The sequence below is a fragment of the Sceloporus occidentalis genome, unplaced genomic scaffold (genome assembly GCF_023333645.1).
Source record: "Sceloporus occidentalis isolate IW3139 unplaced genomic scaffold, rSceOcc1.0.p SCAF_2, whole genome shotgun sequence".
In the NCBI taxonomy this organism is placed as follows: Eukaryota; Metazoa; Chordata; class Lepidosauria; order Squamata; family Phrynosomatidae; genus Sceloporus; species Sceloporus occidentalis.
The window spans coordinates 66,315,102-66,335,808 of NW_028316982.1; the positions used below are offsets into that span (position 1 = coordinate 66,315,102).

The window sequence follows — 20,707 nt, forward strand, 5'->3', positions numbered from 1 at the left end:
ATACATCATGCATACTCCAGGCAAAAAACCCCATGACCCCTGTGTTGATAAGGTACTTGAGGTAGAGGCAGAAGGAAACAATTAGCATCCCAATGGGAGCAATGCTTGGTTTTGTGGCACTGAAATGTAACACTCACTCCAGCAGTTTTGTTGCAGGTGGGGGGAAGGGAGATTAACATTCAGGAAAAGAAGACTAATGATTTGCAATCAATTGGTTAAAAAGCTGTTCCAGACCTGAACAAACACATAATCATCCTGGACAATGAGGGAGTCAGAGTCAATGTATCCTGGGAAAGGTTTACTTCTTACAGCCTCAGAGCAGTTCTGCATCTTGCAGGTGATGTACTGTGCATCTGAAATCACACATGCATGCACACACAATAGATATCTTTAGCAATACATTTAATTAAACCACAGATTTACATGTGGGCAATAAACTGATGACATTAATGAAGATTAGACAATGTAGAAGAGAAAAGGGGAACAAGAGACAAATATTCTTCCTTCCTCACTACTCTTAAACCTACTTTTAACCACTAGGTATGAAAATAATGGGTCCTTCAGAGCAAATTCATGGGGAAAAAACAGGAAGGAGAAGATAGCCCCATATGTTGGCAATCACTTGACTGTGCTTCAAGATGCAATAGGTATACTGTACATACATGGGTGATTTGTAAAGTATTTTTCCAGCACATATCCAGTTTCTCAATTTTGTCTGAAGCTAGATACTGCCTATTCTAATCTAATCTAATCCTATCCTTTCTCATTTCTGTTCAAGTACTGGTAGCTGCATCAATTAGACAGTGATTTTCAGTGGCAACAGTGAAGAATATGAATATCTTTGAACAAAACACATATAGTTGGACCATCATAATGTATTCCTAGAGGCTATGTTATAACAGAAGGAAAAAGAACAGTAAGGGAAAAGCAAATGGAAGGGAAATTAGTTTTGAAAGCACATATTCTTCTTCACCAAACAATGGACAACTAATTGTATAAAGAACATGGCTCATTGACGCACTGTTTTCTCAGTTAAAATGCAGTTCTGTTCCATAAAGTTTATACTTCTTTTTGCTCAATGATTAATAGAAGTGAACCATTAGCGTCTCAGTCCACCAAACCTTTTTTTTATGTTATGTTATGGGGCACTGACAGTGGCAAGTCACATTTGGACAGAGAAAGTCCAAACTTATAGAAGTCCTTAATTTCTAGCTTTCCTTTTGTCCACCAGATGACAGCAAACCATGGACTGCTTTATATCACAGTTGAGCTGTTACATTATCTATACTTCTGTTGTACTCTAATGTGTGAGGGAGATGCAGATAGTTTTCTATTGCATACACATCATGTGTGCGTATGTGTTTTCTATTGCATACACATCATGTGTGTGTGTGCTGTTCCAAGTTTTGACTGTTGCTGGTGCAAGTTTTGATTGTGTTCATGGATCATAGACTCATAGAATCATAGAGTTGGAAGAGACCACAAGGGCCATCCAGTCCACCCCTCTGCCATGCAGGAAATCTCAATAAAAGCATACCCAACACAATTCAACAAAATAATGTATTAGTCTGTGAGGGGATATCAGAGACCACCATGCTGCCATTCTCTGCTTCTGCCAAACTGGGAAAGCTGTTGGCTGCTGTGCTGATCAATGATGAGAATAATGCTGGGACCTGTGCAGTTGATCAGTCATCCAGCAAAAAGGAAATGATGGAGACAGCACCAGGTGGGACATGGAGCAAGAGAAATATAACAGTTGAGATGTTAGCTAAGAAAGTGGAAGAAGCAGCCAGAGTGGGTTGGATTTGTCTAAGCCTTGTAAGGTTGGCTTAGTAGGAGGCAAGGGCAAAGGTACAAGGAAGGGTTAACAACCTACTCAGGAGGTAAAAGCTTTCTTAAGAAGATGGGTAGAAGGTCAAGGAAGAACTTTTTAGCAGACTCTTCTTGAGAGTTTGGTTCCTAACCAGCTTGCCTAGTTCCATCATCCTCTGCCAGTGCTCTAAATTGCTGGGGAAGATTCTCTTCTGTACTAGAGGGACCTGTTTACCATACTGCAAAGACTGTGCAGTCCAGTCAAGAAGGGAATCATTTCAACCAAACCTGGGAAACAGCAATAGGCCCCTGTCCTGTTCCTTCACCGGTGACACCTGAGGTTCCCTAGGGCCGGACTCTACACAGATTCACCTTCCACAATGGGCTTGACCACACTGAGGCTGAAGAAAAGAGGGGAGTCTGAGCCTGCCCATGGCATCCCATCTTCAGGTGAATGATCCTGGTGCAACCTAGAATGCTAGTCCTGTAGAGAGAAAGCCTGGATGGCTTTATCATCATCTTGATACTGTGTATAAATAAACAGTGAGAAGGCTGAATTTATGGGGTATGTAATGATTTGGGACTACTAAACCTTTGTGAAGTAAGACCCAGTACATAAGGGCCCGAAATGGTAGGCTTGGGCTGCCTTTCATTGCTGTGTAGTAGTGCCACAGCAATCAAATTGTGCGGTGCTGCTGCAAAGCAAAAAAAGAAGCGCTAAAAAGCGGCTCCTTTTTGCATTGCCGCAAGCAGCCTGCAATGCCGCAAACATGTTGCTGCTGCACTGCTCCATTTGGACTCATTGCAGCAGCGACAACATCACTACACATGCCGTCAATACAGCGCTGCACAGTGATGACATCATAGTCACATGCTAGGGTTGCGGGGCATGTGGGCGCTGTGCCCCGAGGCAACCCTAGCACGTGACAAGGGCGTCGTACAGGACCCTTCTGTACCGGGCCTGTAATACTTTATTGTTCCTTTTCAGTAAACCATGGAGATGGAGGGCTATGGTGGATCGCTCCCTATGGAGGGGGTTGAAGGCATCACACATCTCACAAATAAGAAGCAACCTATGCATATACACTTATATTCCAAATATATTTCATTATGTTCAGGAAGGCTTACTCCATACAGGTGTGAATAGGGTTGCAGTATCTGCTGCTATTTGCTCTCAGATTGTTCAGGCACTGCAAATAGTATCAATGAGATAAAAGTGGTCAGAAAGAGAGCAGTTTTTCAGCAGGAAATAGCATGGGCCCCACAGTTAATTTTCTTCAGTGTAAAAAATAGTCAGTTCCATTCCATGTTTTTAAAAAGCATGAATAACACACCATGCAGTTTGGCTTTTTGTGACCCAGGGTTGTACAATGTACTTTTCTTCCTTTGTTTGTAGGTCTAACAACTGTTCATACTTACTGGGAATATTGTATTAGCAGACTAGACTAGACTAGATAGAATAGAGATAAGTCTAACATAATCCCAACCACCCAAACATCAAATAGAAATGGCAAATATGCCAGAAAGATACTTTTACAAACTAAAAACCACACACCAGTTCTCCTAAAGTAACAGAGCTATAACACTGATTTAAGTAAAACAAATTGTGATTTGAGTCAAGGTTGTAATATTATAGTTTCAGTTTGAAGATACCCATGTCTCATTCAAAGCTAAACAATTCAGCATGGGTAAATAAAATTTCAAACAAATGGATGGTTGACCATCATAGCAGTAGCAAGTACTTTCAGCACAGTTGATCCCCACTGCAATCATCCTCAAAATACTGATGCTGCTTCACCAAAATCGTACTCAATGTGATGAGATCACTGACAAAATTAGTCACAGCTTTCACATTCACAGAAAAAAAAAACCTTAAGTGATCACCCAGCCCTGACTGCCATTTTCAGGACTGTATCAGTGCTGCAAATGTGTTCAGTTATCTTTGAGGGAATAAATCTGTGAAGGAACAGCTGTGGTTGAAAAGTTAAGGCAGGATTTTGAGTCGATTTCTAAGGAGACAGCCGAAAAGTAACTAGTACAGTACATGAAAAGGAGTTTGGAATGGAGAGAAAGGTACATCCAGCTGCCCCCAAAAGCTGCACACTATTCCATTTTGCAAAAGCTATCTTTCTTGATTTAGCCAAGACATGAGTAAGAACTCTTTAAGTTTACAGGATACTATTTAGTAAGAGGGAACTAGATAATAAGGAAGGATGCATAAATATTGTGAAAATATTCATGGCTCGTTTCACAGTAATTATGTTTTTGTTGAAGGGGTTTGTTGGGGAAGCATTTTACAACAGTTGTTCTCTTGGTATTCAGTCCATGTGGAATCTTTATTTACCCAGTTACACAGGAAGCACCTCATCACTAACACTTAATTCATGTCAATTAATATATTCCATTGCAGAGCTCTAGAATTAATTTTGTTCCCTCTCTAGCACAGATGTTCTCCCTCCCATCAGTAATTGGGATGTTATGCTTCTCATCTCCAGCACTCACATCTCTAACAACAGCTGCTGTTTTCATTGTAATGGTAACACTGAAAATATACTGGTTCTTAACTAGAAAAGGAGGTGTCACTTTGGACCTGAATACTTTAGTTGATGATCCCTATATAGAAACTACAATAAGTAATATCTCTTAACACAGTACTTTATACATTTCTCATTGGTTTCAGTAAGATGTATTTTCAACTTGTGATTTTAAGAGGTATGGGGGGGTCTGTTGTCCAAACTCCGGCCAAATTTTGAAGAATAAGTAAAGAGGTTAGTACGGGAATATCTGGTTAATCTAAATGCATTTAAGTCTCCAGGACCAGATGAACAACATCCAAATGTATTAAAAGAACTGGCAAATATAATCTCAGAGCCATCTCAAATCTTTGAGAATTCCTGGACAACAGAAGTCCCAACAGACAGGAGGAGAGCAAACATTGTCCCCATCTTCAAAAAAAAAAAAAAGTGTGGGGGGGGAGTATCCCAACAATTATCATCCAGTTAGTCTGGCCTCAGTACCAGGAATGATTCTAGAGCAGATCATTAAATGGTAAGGCCTATGACAGGATATTCTTACAAACAAGCTAGTAAAATTTGGGCTAGAAAATGCAATTGTTAAATGGATTTGTAATTGGTTGACTGACCAAACCCACAGGGTGCTCAGCAATGGCTTCTCTTCATCCTGGAAAGAAGTGACCAGTGGGGTGCCAAAGGGTTCTGTCCTGGAGCTAGTGCTATTCAACATCTTCATCAATGACTTTGATAAAAAAACAGGAGGCATGCTTATCAAATTTGCAGATGTCACCAAATTAGGAGGAGTAGCTAATACCCCAGAGGAGGGAATCAAAATTTAAAATGACCTTAATAGACTAGAAAACTGGGCCAAAGCTAACAAAATGAATTTCAACACAGAGAAATGTAAGGTACTGCACTTGGGGCAGAAAATGAAATGCATAGATATAGGATGGGGGGCACCTGGCTTAACGAGACTACATGTGAAAGGGATCTAGGAGTCCGAGTAGACCACAGGTTCAACATGAGTCAACAGTGTGATTAAGCGGATAACAATGCCAAAAGGATTTCAGGCTGCATCAACAGAGGTATATTGTCTAGATCAAGGGAAGTAATAGTGCCACTCTATTCTGCCTTGGTCAGGCCCCACCTGGAATACTGTGTCCAGTTCTGGGCATCACAATTTAAAAAAGGATGTTGACAAGCTAGAGTGTGTCCAAATGAGGGTGACTAAAATAGTCTGAAAATCAGGTCCTATGAGGAGCAACTTAGGGAGCTGGGTATGTTTAGCCTGGAGAAGAGATGGTTAAGAGAGATATGACAGCCCGGTTTAAATATTTGAAGGGGTGTGATATTGAGGATGGAACAAGATTGTTTTCTGCTGCTCTAGATAATAGGACCCGGAACAATGGATGCAAACTACAGGAAAAGAGATCCCACCTAAACATTAGAATGAACTTTGTACAGTAAGAACAGTGGAATACACTTCCTTGGAGCGTGGTGGAGTCTCCTTTGGAGGTCTTTAAGCAGAGGCTGGATAGCCATCTGTCAGGAATGCTTTGACTGAAAGTTCCTGTATGGCAGAGGGGTTGGACTGGTTGGCCCTTGTGGCCTCTTCCAATTCTATGAGTCTATGATTTTTGTTTATTCCAGTTTTGGGAATGTTGTTTCTGGACCTGGGAAAAGATACAATGCTCATAGACTACTGAAAATTGGCTACCTCACTCTACTGGCATATGTAGACCAGTGCCTACTTTGGGGCTGACAGTTTTATTTTCAAAGGGCTTTCTGAGTAAGGTGCTTATGATTCTGATAGTCTCTTTAGCATGTTTTCCAGGCCTAAAATGCACAGATCAAAAGAAGTAGCTTCTGGCCGCTTTAGGGGCATGGTGTTCAGATGATGAACATCCTCAAAGCAACCAGAACCTGTGATCTGATTCTTTGGACTGGATCAAAAAGGAATTGAAATAATCTGGCTCTAGTGGCAGCCGGCTTGAGACCACAGTGGTGGCCCACTTTGGAAGTGGGCCATGTAGTCACTGAAGTCCTGGCCTAATCGTGGCTGAAGCAGCCTCCAGAGACTCCATCTATTTTGCCCCTCAGATATTCTGGTATTAAGGAACAAAACAAAAAACCAGCTATAGCACTGATCAGGATGCTTTTGCTCAAGAATACAAAGTGAATATGGGAATTCTATAACAAGTATGCCTTCATTCAATTTGGGTGACTGGCTCTTACTATTTAAGACATTGCACACTGGGATCTTTTAAATAAATTTGTGGGTCATTAATCAGCCCATTTACTGATTTCTGTCTTCATTGTTCTTTGTTTTGTTTTGAGACTTTAAGATTGTTTCTTCTGAAATCTTTTTACTAGTATAGTTTTAAACTCACAGTAATACACAAGGGACACAAAACCAAGTAAAGGGAAGGATGAGATAAGCTTCATAGGAGTACCATCTAATGAATGCAGAAAATAAAAAAAAAAATGTCACCACTTTCTCACTCATGGTTTCATTTATTTACTTTTGGTCAAAATGGGCTTCAGGCTTCAAGAGATGCTATTAAATATAAATGTGCATTTTGGTTATTTATTTTCCTAGCATATTGTTGATCCAACACCCTCCAGGGCTTTGCAAAAGTGTTAATATTGGAATTTAAATCATACATTGCAACTAGTCATACTAAATGTCATTTAACAGATACTGGATCCTACAAATATATACTATGTAAATTGTTTAAAGGCTGAACTCAATATTCTTATGAAGCTTACGACATTATGTTCTCTTCTTTTGTTTACAGTAATTGCTCACTCCGCCTTTTCTTAACTCTTTTCTCCAAGAATAATTTAATTCTTTTCTAAAATCTTTCACCAAACATACTCAGAATGTGCAGGAACAAATCTTTCCAACTAAAATGTCAGCCATATCTGTTTCCACCTACTTTAACTCTCTGTCCACATCATTTCAATATACAGTGATAATTTTTGTTTCTATAAAAGTTATAAGAGGGTTTGGAATGTGTGAGAATCCACAACCTGGTAAAAACCCAGAACCTGAGTAAAAGTGTGATCCTATCAATGTATACTCAGAAGCAAATTCTGATTAGTTCAATGTAGCTTGGTACCACTTTAACAGCCATGGCTCCATTCTACAGAATCTTGGGATTTGTGGTTTTTCAAGGCATAATACTCTTTGGCAGAGGCAAATTAGCTTGGAACTTCCTGGCAGTAAGGGATGTTCAACAGTGGAACACACTCCCTTGGAATGTAGTGGAGTCTCCTTCCTTAGAGGTCTTTAAACAGAGTCTGGATGACAATCTGTCAGGGATGCTTTGATTGAGATTTCCTGCATGTCAGGGGGTAGGACTGGATGGCCCTTGCAGTCTCTTCCAACTCTATGAGTCTATGATTCTATGAATACAACTAATGCCAAGTAAATGTTGATAAAATTACAGCCTTGGTAATACAGTTATAAGCATTAGATGTTCTTTTTATAGGTAAAGCCAACAGATATTTTCTTGAAACTCATCGTAAATCTTAGGAAGGAAGGTCTCTGAGACTAGGGAATGCTATCAGTCGAAATTATAGCATTCTGCTACTTCACAGAGTCCTCTCAAAGTTTGCAAGCTAGTTTAAACAAAATAACACCATGATTGAGAACTTGCATTTTATACCCTCCTGAAACATCTCTAGAAAGGACCAATCAAATTAAACAGTCCAGAGGAAGAAAACGTTTTATGCTTTTTAGCTTTTCCATTTTATGCTTTGCCCTTACAGATCTTACATGACTTATACATCTTTCCTAATTCTTTTCAAAAATCAAAACAAACAAAATGACTTTTGTTTCAGAACATCCTTCTGAAATGTAATTTCCTTGGGTTTGGGTTTGGACCAAACCAAAAGGGAAATGTACAATGTTATCTCTCATCATATCTAGATAAGATTTGCATGCCAAGGTATTTACTTTTATAGTATAATTACAACAAAGTAGGAAAGGAACTTACGGCCATCCAATGTTTTTGCCTCCAAGTGGACTATGTCTGGTTCTTTACTGGTACCCATCCTAGACCTGGGAAAAGAGAAACTAAAGCTAGAGCATTATTATGAAGAAATAAAGTAGGTGAAATTCTATGAAGCTCTACTTGTTGAAATTTTACATCGTGCCTTAATTAGCTACATTTGAAAAATTAAGGGTTAGTACTTTAAGTATAACTGAGATATTTTAAACCTGCCAAACCATTTCAAGTATGTCCCATCTTTCCTTTTCCATCGTTTGTTAATCAAACAATCCTGAGTCGAAAAATGATTCAGCTCATGTCTGAAAATCAAGAACACAATACCCACTGAAAAAAAGTTTAACTAAAATTTATTAAGATCAGTTTGCCATTGTACATTGCATTAAAGTGCAGATCAACTAAGACTTATAATATACTACCACAGATTTAATGGCAGTAACACTTGTCTAACAGCAGGCAACAAGTAGGCAACTTCCTTCTATAGTTTGTATTCTTAAAACCCAATATTGTGCTTGTTTATTACAGAAATTCTCATTGGCTTGGCCTGCATCTTGGTTGTGTTTGTTTGTTTGGTGGTGGTGGGGACAAACATATTTGTCTACTCTCTTGGGCATGCATATGTTGTTAACTTTCTTCATGGGACTCCTTTCACACTTCAGGTTAAAAATACCATGCACTAAAACTATCATTCCACAATTTGCTAATGCACTTCTATCTAAGCCACAATATCATACATATCAAAGAATCATAGGCGTCCCACTGGTCACTTCTCTCCAGGATGAAAAGGAGCCATTGTTGAGCACCCTTTCGGTTCGGTCGGTCGGTCAATCAGTTACAAATCCATGTAAGAGTTACTTTGTCTAGGCCATATTTTACATTCTTGTTTGTAAGAATGTCATGGGGAACCTTGTCAAAGGCCTTACTGACATCTCAAAGGACTTACTGAAATCAAATGTTTGTCATTCTATACAAAGCTCTAAAATTTGTTAACTTTATTATTTTCCAGGCATGTTTGCCCAAGATTTCAGTTCTTCTGTTTTTGATATTAATCTTACTTCTTCATTTCACCTGCTTACAATTTCTTCATTTGTTCATCTACTTCCATCTCTGGTCTTCCAAGCCTTTGTACACAAGTATCAGTACAGAAATATATACTTTGGCCATACATAAAAAGTACTTAGTCCAATTGACTTATATACTCTATTTCCATGTAGGTAGGTACAGGACTGCCGTCCTGGTCTATTTGAATAACTAATATTCTTAAGAGAAAGTATTTCATCATTCACTGTACTAAATAAAAAAAAGGTTTTCAATTATTTTTTACAGCAGGATATTGCTTCAAATATTATGAGTAAGAGAGGTAGAAATGAATTGGAAATGCAATATACTAATTTGCTCTAGGAATTAGAAAGAGCAAAATATAATATACTCAATGTTAACACACAAACAATATAAAATACTTACTGAAATAACTTTCAGTGAGCAATTCTATATCTGTTTCAATAACTCTCTGGGGAAAATATTGTAGTCATTTCATTAACACAATTTCAAAGCATGTTCAGATGTCACAGATTCACAGCATGTTCATTGTAATTATTACTGACAGCCAGGGATTGCTGTGGAAGGGATAGCTCCCACTTCATGGGTCCTAATTCAGCCCCATGGACCCAAACAGGGCCACCAGTTTAGAACAGAAAGCTAAAAACTACAAATCCCAGAATTCTTTAGCACTGAGACATACCATTGTCAAACTGCATTATTTCTGCAGTGCAGATGCAGCCACAGCCTCTAAGGATCTGTTTGCCTGGAATGTGTGAGCGAATACCCAGTTTTGTCCCTTGTTTTGCCTGTCACCTCTTGCTCAGTGACAAAATATATAGCTATATAGGAGCTATCCATGTACCTAAACTCCCAAATAGGTTTAGCTCCTGGGACGTTCCTTCAAAGTTCAGCCTAAAACCCAGAGTACATTTACCACCTAATGACCTGGAAGTTCCAGCCATGCCTGCCTGGCTCCAATCACTACTGTTTGCTACTTTTACAGCCACAACAGACTGCTGCTGTTAGGAATAAGCTTCTAAACTGAAACCCTTCACAAATTATGAAGAAAGAAATAGATACCAGGTATGGGCTCAGAGTACATGAATGAATTCTCTTATCTTCTAAATACATATGCCTATTGGTGATCTTGTGACTTTGGCCATCTTGGATAAATTGGACTCAGTTAAACATTTCTTTCATTCACACACACACACACACACACACACCATGGTAAAATTGAGCCACGCAAGTAGCTGCAGTATGCAGGGAAAGTACTCCTCAGAAGGTAGATGTTAGAGAAGTCAAAATATATCCCTCTTTGGTGCCATTGGATTACAAAATAGTCTGAAGCTAGGGAGCCTTTATGGCTGGAACAGTGCAAAGACAAGGAGAATAAGTTAGCCAAGGTCCTCTACCAGAATCAGGACTTTGAGAAAGAAAAGGAACTAATGAGTTTCTCTGATAAAAATCCTGGAGTCTGGGGTATGAAATGGGGGCAAAACTTAGCCTAGGCAATGATTTTAGCAGGACAGCAGCAAGGTAAGCTAGTGATCTGAGCAATAAAGGAACAAATTTAAGTGATTTCGACTAACATTCTCTTGTAGGAAGAGGCAGGCAGCTCAACCTCTTGGTTCAAGTACACCCCACTCCCAGAACAGTTACCTTTGAATCCCATTGTTCTCCAAAACAAAGGGGTGAAACACACAAGCAAACTAAAGTGGCATCCAGCCGCTTTGAAGGTGGGATATTTACATGACACATGAGGCAAAAGTGGGTGGAAAATGGAATGAAGCCATGCTCCAGGGCTAAAAACTAGAGCAAAAAGAAGCTGGGATACTCCAACTCAAAGTAGAAAATGTGCAACTTTGCACTGGTATATAAATAGCCATTTGTGCTTTGCCAATGTATCACTGGGCACACTGATGCATTGATTCATTGTACAAATGGTGCATCACACGTGTGATTATGTGGCCTATCATATGGGTGGGTGTCCAATGGAATGGCATCTGGGTGGGAAGAGTGAAGTAACAGAAGGTCACTGGTGGTGTGCTTGTGTGATGGTATGCATGGTGGGCAGGGGGAAAATAATCATACATCACGGCTTGATGCCGCACCATGCAGACACCTCATAGCAGTTTGGATTCTCTTCAGTGTGGGTGGTGTGGAAAGTGGGGTTTTGACCTGCTTTCAGATAAGGCAGAATGGAGCTACTTTTTCCTGCCTATCTGCTCCAGCCAACTTCTTACAAACAAAGGCTGTCCATGACAGTTCCTGACTATAATGCACTGTTTAACAACTGCAGGATGGCAAGCTGGGAAAGGGAGTATCTTGTTGAGGTGTGTCTCAATAGTTTAATTGGTAATCTTGACACACACATTGATTCCTGAGCAGCAAATGCTGTTTTCTATACAAATCAACAATGTGCAAATTTTACAGACTAAATACTCCATTACAGCATTTTCTGCACAGGAATGAACATTTCTGCATTGAAATATTATTTTCCACACAGAAAATCATGTTTGATGTGCAGAAAATGCTGTTTTCTATACAAACTAACCATATACAAATTTTGTGCAAAATGAGTTTGCACGACTCTTCCATGAATTGGGCAGATTCTCAGAAATCAATGATTCTTCTTGTCTGGGTTTCTTAGCATTTGAAAAAAAAAAGATGGTATTTTTTTTACTTGCTGAATATTTCAAATATTCTTTCCACTCTTTTACAGCCTTAGTAAATCTTGGAATTAAAATGACGAAAGATGCACAATATCTTCTCCTCTTGTTTTTGTTGGGGAAGTGAAAATAATTTTTCTACAGTTCATTATTAATTTTTTTAAAAAAAAAAAACCTGAAATGGTGATTAAAGAAAAATACTTTATCCATTCAATTCCTTAACATTGTGCAAGCATATCTGGAAAGCCCTAACTTATCAGCAGTATTTTGTGTGCAAGATCATTTTCTTACTAGTCTGAAGTGAATACAAAATGATTAATGTAGACAGGAGTCTATACTTGTGAAAGCTTAACTAAATTTTGGGGTTCTATGGGGGATAAAAACCCTGGAGCTTTTGAATAATTGCTTATTGTCAGTATTCACATTAGAAGATTGCCTCTTTGCTACAAAAATAATTCTGTTTGTAAAAAAAAAAGACATTCAGCTTAAAGTGAAACATCTCCAGAATACTGATGCAATCATTAGCCTAGAAGGAGGCAAAAAGTCCAGTCCCTGATTGAAGCAGCCATAATGTCATATGTTAAGCATGTTTCTGCAATATCAAAGCTCTGATTCTTCCCCCATGTGTTATCCATGCCTTATTAGAACATGCAGACTATAACTCTCTCAACCAATTTTTCATGATCAAGACATAATTCCCTAAGTATGCATGCAAAATTTATTCTGACAGGGAAACTTCCTACTTCAATCCTTGACTATTCCTGTAGAAGAACAAGCTGTTGTGCGATACAGGCATATATGTTGGAAGATTAAGGACTAAATAAATGCATTTTGGTAACTGCCAGCTATACTTGTTACAACTGACACATTAAATCTGTTTCCAGGGGTTGTCTATCAAGACCTTGATTCAGGTTCATATGCTTCCTTTTTTTTTCATCTTTCCTTCATACTTTCCAATTTATTGCCACAATGTCCAAAGTAGAGAAACTTTGGACATTACAACAAACTATTGTCCACTCAGACCAGGAAAAGAGATGTGGAAGTACAGCATGGGAGTTAAGAGTACTTAGGACTGAGGACTTTATACATGATGCTAAAAAACAGAATTAGGAGGAAAAAATGCATGTTTGGCTGGTATCTACCACACCTGGGCAAAGACGGGTTCAAAACAGTACAGTCCCACAAAAGAAGCAAGGATTGATAAGAAATGTTTTCAAAGCAGTATGTTCCTATTTCTTTTCTTAACGTGATTACTATGAGACACAAGGCTGCCGTGATAATATCCTGAGAATGAAGCTTATATGTCATGGCTAGATCATGGTTTGGTTGTGTATGTGAACTGATCAAACAAATCAGTTCTTTTAGTTGTTGATTAATGACATGTTCACAATATGGGTGTGTTACATGACTTGTTCACAATACGGGCACAGCTGCAGAAGATGGAGGCATGGAGACTTGCGCAACTGCGAGTGAAAGCATATTCAAAGTAACTTATCATAACATAATTAACCTTTACAGCAAGGTTGGGCAAATATAGGCTCCTCGATGCTGAACTGCAATTCCCAATGTTCTTCACCATTCCATATATTCACTAGGCACTGAGAGTTGCAGCCAAAATATCTGATGGGCCATACTTTTCCTTTCAAACTTACAGCCTTTTTGTCAGTCTGTTTTGCTACTGCATACTGTATTCATTGGTGTTTTATTTTGCAGTTTTATAATCATTAGCCTGACAAATGTACAGGGATGTAAGCATTCTGAAACATTCTCATTCTCTGTAAGAAGAGGATGTCTCGTGCACTGAGATTTCCTGTTGGGAAAAATGCCAAACACCCTGACATTATCCACATTTTTGGAGGGGTAGAAAATACATTGAGGTTTACACACACACACACACACACACACACACACACACACACACACACCCTTGGGTCAAACAATGTATTTGAACATTCAGAAAAAACTTTTCTGAAGGTTTTCGTGGGTTTTTTTTTTGTTTGTTTGCAAAAAGTAGTCCTGAAATGGGGAGAGGGACAAAAAAGTACAGAACCTCTCATAAATTGTATACTTTTTAAATTATTGCATGCAAGAACAACAGAAAGTGAAGATTTGCAACCTCAGTTGCCACTGGAGGCCCTCAGAAGCACTGTCAAATATTTTACATGCAATTTTGAAAAGGTATTCCTTTTAAACTCCACAATGACATTGATTTATGAACCAGTGAGGGACTGATTCAGAGGTTTTAATTCAATTAATCACCTTGATTTTAGAACATTATTTAATGCACTCATTAAAGCACATTATAGGATACAAATGCAAGCAATATTCTAAGAATATTAATGATGATGATAACCATTTCTCTTAAACAAGCAGTACAGGTATGTCATTTACTGTTTGGAAAGTGATTTGAAGCATGTTATTCAAATCCACTTTTTAATATACAACACATTAATTATGTGACTAATCTTTTATGTGTAGAAATCTTTCCATTTCATCTAACACCTGAAAACAGAGAACCTTTTCGTCATATATTAGTATTGCCTTCCCTTCCCTAAATAAGTGTTCATTTAGTTATAGAAGTTGCACATTTCACAGCAATACAAGAAATAATACACAGAAATATACTTCCTAGAAGCAAATACTGTGCTGTAACAGGAGTTTCAAAGTACACTTGGGTTGGTGGGATGGTATAAGAAATGGACCATAAAATGGCTAGTGGCAGTCATAATTTCCCCCTCTGGTGGAAACTGAGTTTGTCTATCATATGTACAATAGATAGCTGCCTGAATCCAAGGGAGACTTTAGACAAATGACTAGAGAAGTGGAATGCCAGATCCTGAATACAGGATGACAGCTCTTGCTTAAGGGCAAAGCCTCTAATATTATGATTGATGTTCTTGTATAACCTATCATGTAGTTAACATCTTGGCCAGTGTACTTGGACTGATACGAGCTCCTCTATATACTGTATTCAGGTCCAGTTTTTATCTTTTGAAAGGGAGGATTAGGAAGTGCTCAGAGCAGGGTCTTTTCAGGGATGGCAATTTTATTATGAATAAATCTTTTAGAGTGGCTCATCAGGCCTTATTTTAGATGTAGCTTGAAATAGCAGGCATAAACCATGTTTGTCTCCCTGGTATTTCTACATTTTTATGGTCAGATGTTCTAATTTAAATTGTTTCATTTTACTGACTTATTCTTCTTGATTTGCCATATCATTTTGATCATTTCATTTCATAGGGTTTCTGATTGCGTTTTCATTGCTTTTTGCATTGGATACTTTCTAAGTAGAAAGATAGTTCCTAAATCATAAAATCAATTAAACAGTAAATAAATAATTTGTTCTTGGTTTCTATCACTTATTTTTTCCCCATCAGTTCTTCACACTGAGATCTCAAGATCCTTTTAAACAAGGCAGAGTCTTCAGTGAGTAGAATTTCTGGAGGAAACATCACCCAATAAACTTTAGTGCACAAAGCACTAATGCAGAACACATTGTTGGACTGTATCCCAAATCTTAATGAGCCTTTATGTATTGTAAGAAAATAAACATGTGACATTTGTTGGAGTTCATGGAGTTCCCAGAAAAGAAATTACAGTCACCCTTCCACATTCAAAGGGGTTAGGAATCGAGGACCCCCATGAAAGTTGAAAAGCTGCGAATATGCTAGCCTTTCCCAACATGAATGATAAAGAGTCCTCTCCCACCAAGAGCACCACCCGTAACTCCCTTTGCAACCTTGAAACACAGCCTCCCATACATTTCCAAAATGCTTCCATTTTCAATCTGAGGCTAGCAGCCAGGGCTGCAAAGGATCCACCTTCTCTCCTCCTCCTCCCTCCTGGCTAGACAAAAGCAACACTGTGTCTTCCCCATTTTGAAAACTTGCGTTCTCCTCATTTCTGAAGTCTTTCCACTCTGAACCTGATGTTTGCAGCCATCACCACAAAGGGAAGGTACAGTGTTGCTTCTGTCTGGCTACGAGAAGGGGAAGAGGATAAGGGGAGAGAGGTTGGATCCTCCCAGGGCTGGCTGCAAACACTGGATTCAAAGGGAAGGTCTTTGGAAATGAGGAGGATGCAAAATTTAGCAAAGCAGGGGGATGTATAGTGATGATTTTGTTAGAAGGGTGAGGAGTAGGATGGGTGAAGAGGTTGATCTTCTTAAGCAGCAGCTACAAAGTTGTGAATAGTCAAAACTGCAAATCTGAAACCAATGAATGTGGAAGGCTGACTGTACATTTTTACTATTGGCTGAAAAGCTCATTAATGTATGCATCTACATTACTCAACAACTTAAGATGTATGAAATCTCTTTAATCAATTCCACAGGCTTCCAGTGTCATTTTCTAAATGGTTTGCTTAACGTCATTTTGGATAATGGATTTGCTTTGTCATAACATCTATTTACAACCTGTATATAAACTCATTGGTGGTGATTGTTTTTTTTTAAAAATGTTTAGGTTCTTTGAAATTCCTTGGCATTTTCCTCCAAACTGCCATTTAAGAACAGATGTGAATTTTGATATATTTTTTAAAGAAAATTGATCTTACAAAATTGACAGACTTTTCCATAATTTTACAAAAATAAATTGAGGTTATTTATTTTATTTTCAAAAATATTAAGACAGATTTGATAAAGTAGCTAGGTAGAATGCTATGCATGCTTATATTTGTAAAGTTAGAGCTTTTCCCCATGTTATCTCTTCATGACAAGCTTCCTGGCCTTATCAGCTTCATGACAATTAAGTATCCAATGATCCTTTAAATATTAGGAACAGCTAGATATTGCCAGCCACTTGACAATTTGGTTTATTTCATTTATATAAGATTTTGTAAAAAAAAAAAAAAGTCAACTTTCATTGAAAACAGAAGGGAGAGGACTTTACTTAAAAAAATGAATATGTGAGAAAGTAAAATGGTGAAATTGTCCATCTCTGTCACATTCCATTTTAAAATGAACTGTTGACAATTTTCCCTATCTCATCACTCAGACTACATGTGCCTTGCAAAAAATAATGCAATCTGGTGCTGCTTTTACTGCCATAGCTCAATGTTATGGAATCCTGGGAGTTTTGTGAGTTATTTAGCCTTCTCTTTCAGAGAGCTCTGGTGCTACAACAAACTACAAATCCCATAATTCTATAGCATTGAACCATGGCCATTAAAGTGGTGTTAAAATGCCTTATTCCTGCAGCCAAGTTTAGATAGATGCGTTTTTCCATTCTATTTTCATATCATAATCAAAATCATAATGTAACTGTTCTTAAGGGTAAGTAATAAAACTGTCTCAGTATTTCCTCTAGCAATACACCATTAAAAAATCTTAATTCTGTTTCTCTAAACCTTTAGTAAAATTGTTGCTTTGATGGTTTAACCTTTTTCTTGTACCTTGAATTTCAGTGACTAAATTGCCTCATCACACTGCCCAGTATAGTTAGCTGGCTGGGTCCGTAAGGAAATTGCCTAGGAGACAACAGCATTACATAAAGGGCAGTTTGAGAAGAAGCAATAGTAAGGGCAATACAGTGGTGTGTGCGCGTGTACGCTGGTTTGTGCATTGGGAAGCATGGGCTACTGTCTGTGCCATCCCAGATGATACAGCATTCATGAATTATGAATTATCCCTTTTCACTTGTTCTTCCACATACATTAGAATGAATGTATACACCCAGGCTTGGAAATCTGTTTCCTGATTAAATGCAGATCTGCTTATCATATAGCAAGAGTATGTCGGTAGGTTTGTTTCATATTCCAAAGTAAATAGACATATGGTGGGATTAGAACCATTTCTTTAATCTTCACTTCCTTGCTTATACATATCCTATAAAGAGGCCGAAGAGAGTTTTCACCTCATATCAAGGTTCTGATATGCCTATGAATACAGATCTGCAAACATAATTTATACATAATTAAACAAAACTGTGCATGGAACCAGAATACAGCTCACTTTCCAAACACAGCAAGGTCACAATGAATATAACTCTCAGCATTCAAAGAAAAGCCGTTAGATCAGCAATGAATTTAGCCCAATATTTTAATATTATTCTGTGGTTAAACAGGAGGGAAAGAATCAAAAATGACAGTGGAGCAACAGATTAATAATCAATTTACATGCAAGTTATATCTGTGAAATAAAGTTGGAATCACAAAACATAAACTGAATCCTGTCTTTTTTAGACATTTCCCTTTTCAGAGACTTTGAAATGTCACGGTTTATCTTTCTAGTGGCATTTTGTCTCTCTTTAGAGCAGTTGATGGTGTTACTTAATAAATGCTGTAAAGTCCCATAATGTCCTGATGCAGATAACAGAGAAAGCACTGAAGAAATAAAGAACCATGACAGAGGAGGACGTGACTTGTATTCAAATTTGGCAAGGCAATTCAGTGCCAGGTTATGAACTGAAGGAAATGCTTTGAGGTAGAAGGGGAGCAAAGCATTATTCCATCGTTTCCAAAAGACCTTGGGTTATACATCCTCTCCTAACTTAAGGAAGATAGATCTTTAAAGTCAAAAGAAGACTTCTGGTGTACACTGGTTTAGTCTTAATTTCCTCATCAGCCATCATAATCTAGAGAAATATGTACATAGTACAAATGGAATGTCTGTAGGCACCAAAGTATAGCAATCTGCATACTTTGCATCAAGTAATTGTTTAAAAATATTTGTATTCCATTATTTTTTTAAAAAGCAGCCAAACATGCATGCCCCTATATACATAAACCAATGGGGAAAAATCATGATGAAACTTACAACAAAATAGTGACATTTGAAAGGGCAAACAGAGCAATATGGGCAAATATAAAGCAAACTCGAACTATTTTAACTGCTTTTTATCCATTCCAAGTGTACATTTTAAATTTGTTTTAATACTGTAAATAGTTCAATTCCATTTTAATTTTGATTTCATATGTTTTCCTATATATATTTACATTATACATAACTATAAACTGCCTTGAGGACCAATTTTTAGGGGTAAATAAATACATAAATATGAAGAAATGTAAGAAGCTACAACCATGGGAGTTTAAAGGTTTGCCAGTAAATGGAAATCTTAAGAAAAGTTAAATGCATCTTCAGGTTCATCTCTTTCTTCATTTCTGATGCAAGATGTCCATGTAGTTTTGCTATTCAGTCAGAAAAAATAAGTGTGTAAAACCAGACATGGTTTAAAAATATGTAATGGAAATTTGTCAAGCTTCTTTTCAAAATTAATAAATAGATAAAAAGTCACATTTCATTTTTGACATTTGTACTTTTCCCTTGTACAGATGTATGACATTTCAGCCTCACAATAATCCTACAACATAAATCAGGCTGAGCAATGATGATTTCTACAAAGGCTTTGGCATGTGCTACTACCATGTAAGAATCTCTGGGTAACAGAGTCATAGAATTGCACAGTTGAAAGGAATCATGTAATTCAATCCCTGACCAACACAGGAATCCACAGATATAGCATTCCTGACAGGTGGCCACCCAACCTCCATTTAAAATCCTCCAATGAAAGAGAGTCCATTACCTTCCAAAGTCATCTTTCCTACTACCAAATGGCTTTTATCATCAAGTATAAAGAATTAATTACAATGCCTGACCAAATCCTTCCTACTGCTCTTCTGTTAAAATCTCCTGCTGCAAATAAGTGTTTTACAACCTTTGCTAGTGCTTGCTGCGAGTCCTAAATCTGTGCTCGATAGAAAATGCAATTGTCAGGAGAAATTTAGGACACAGGCTACTCTAGCCCACATTTAACAGTCTTCTTGATTCACAGAATGCTCTGAAAACACAACACAGTTCTTTGACAGAAACAAAGCTGTTTTCACCCCATACAACTGCCTGACATAAGACTGACTAGTGTTGTAACTGCTGTCCCCAGTCCTGACTTTGGTTAGCTAGCATACTCAGTATAATTCCAGTGCACATTGCACAAAATGGTCTGGTGCGGCAAACAAGGCTCATGAAATCTACAACATGGACAAACTAGCAAAATCACTTTACATCAGTCTATGTACTGATTTTACATTCTGCATTCCTATATTGACTTTATAGCAGTGGGCCAGCTTTGCCAGAGGCTTCTAACTGCATTTTCTCAAAGCCAACAATCAAAAACAAAAACAAAAACACCAGAAATTATACAAAGATCCATGAACCAGTACTTCTTTTTTGAAGGAATTAGTGCATTCTGTTTGTGCAAAGCTCACTGATCAGTTGAATTCATTAATTCCAACCACCAGAGGGAACTAGAGACCTTTTGGTAATCACTATACAACATTCTGTTGGTGGTTACCATTGCCACAACTCTAATGTCAGGTGAGGAAGTAACAGCTCTGTTTCCTGTCCTACCACTTCACTTGCATATTTGGTAGGACGCATGCAGCAGCAGATGACCAAGAACTGCCAAGATCCAAGCAGTGGCATCATAACCATGACATGAGAATTCCCCTGTGAGATTACAGTGGGCTCTCCTGTTATTCAGGGTGAGGCTGCCACACCAGGGAGCAAAATGTGAGAAATGTTAAATCATTCCTCTGCTTCTCTGGTGAGCTCTGCTGGGTAATAGTGACTGGTATATAGGCCTTCACAGCTGTTTGTTGTTGGGTGCCTTCAAGTCGCTTTTGATTTATGGCAACCCTCAGGTGAAACTATTATGCGTTG

General features: G+C 38.1%; 1 protein-coding gene across 1 annotated transcript in view; it reads right to left on the reverse strand.

Annotated features, from left to right (window-relative positions):
- Positions 1-20,707, reverse strand: part of SORCS1 (sortilin related VPS10 domain containing receptor 1) — a 539,126-nt gene that overhangs the window by 129,407 nt on the left and 389,012 nt on the right. The window contains exons 6-7 of the mRNA XM_089508330.1: positions 8,327-8,391; positions 235-353 (exon numbers count right to left, since the gene is read on the reverse strand). Coding sequence (XP_089364456.1) covers positions 235-353; positions 8,327-8,391 — 184 coding nt within the window. The remainder of the gene's footprint in view (positions 1-234; positions 354-8,326; positions 8,392-20,707) is intronic.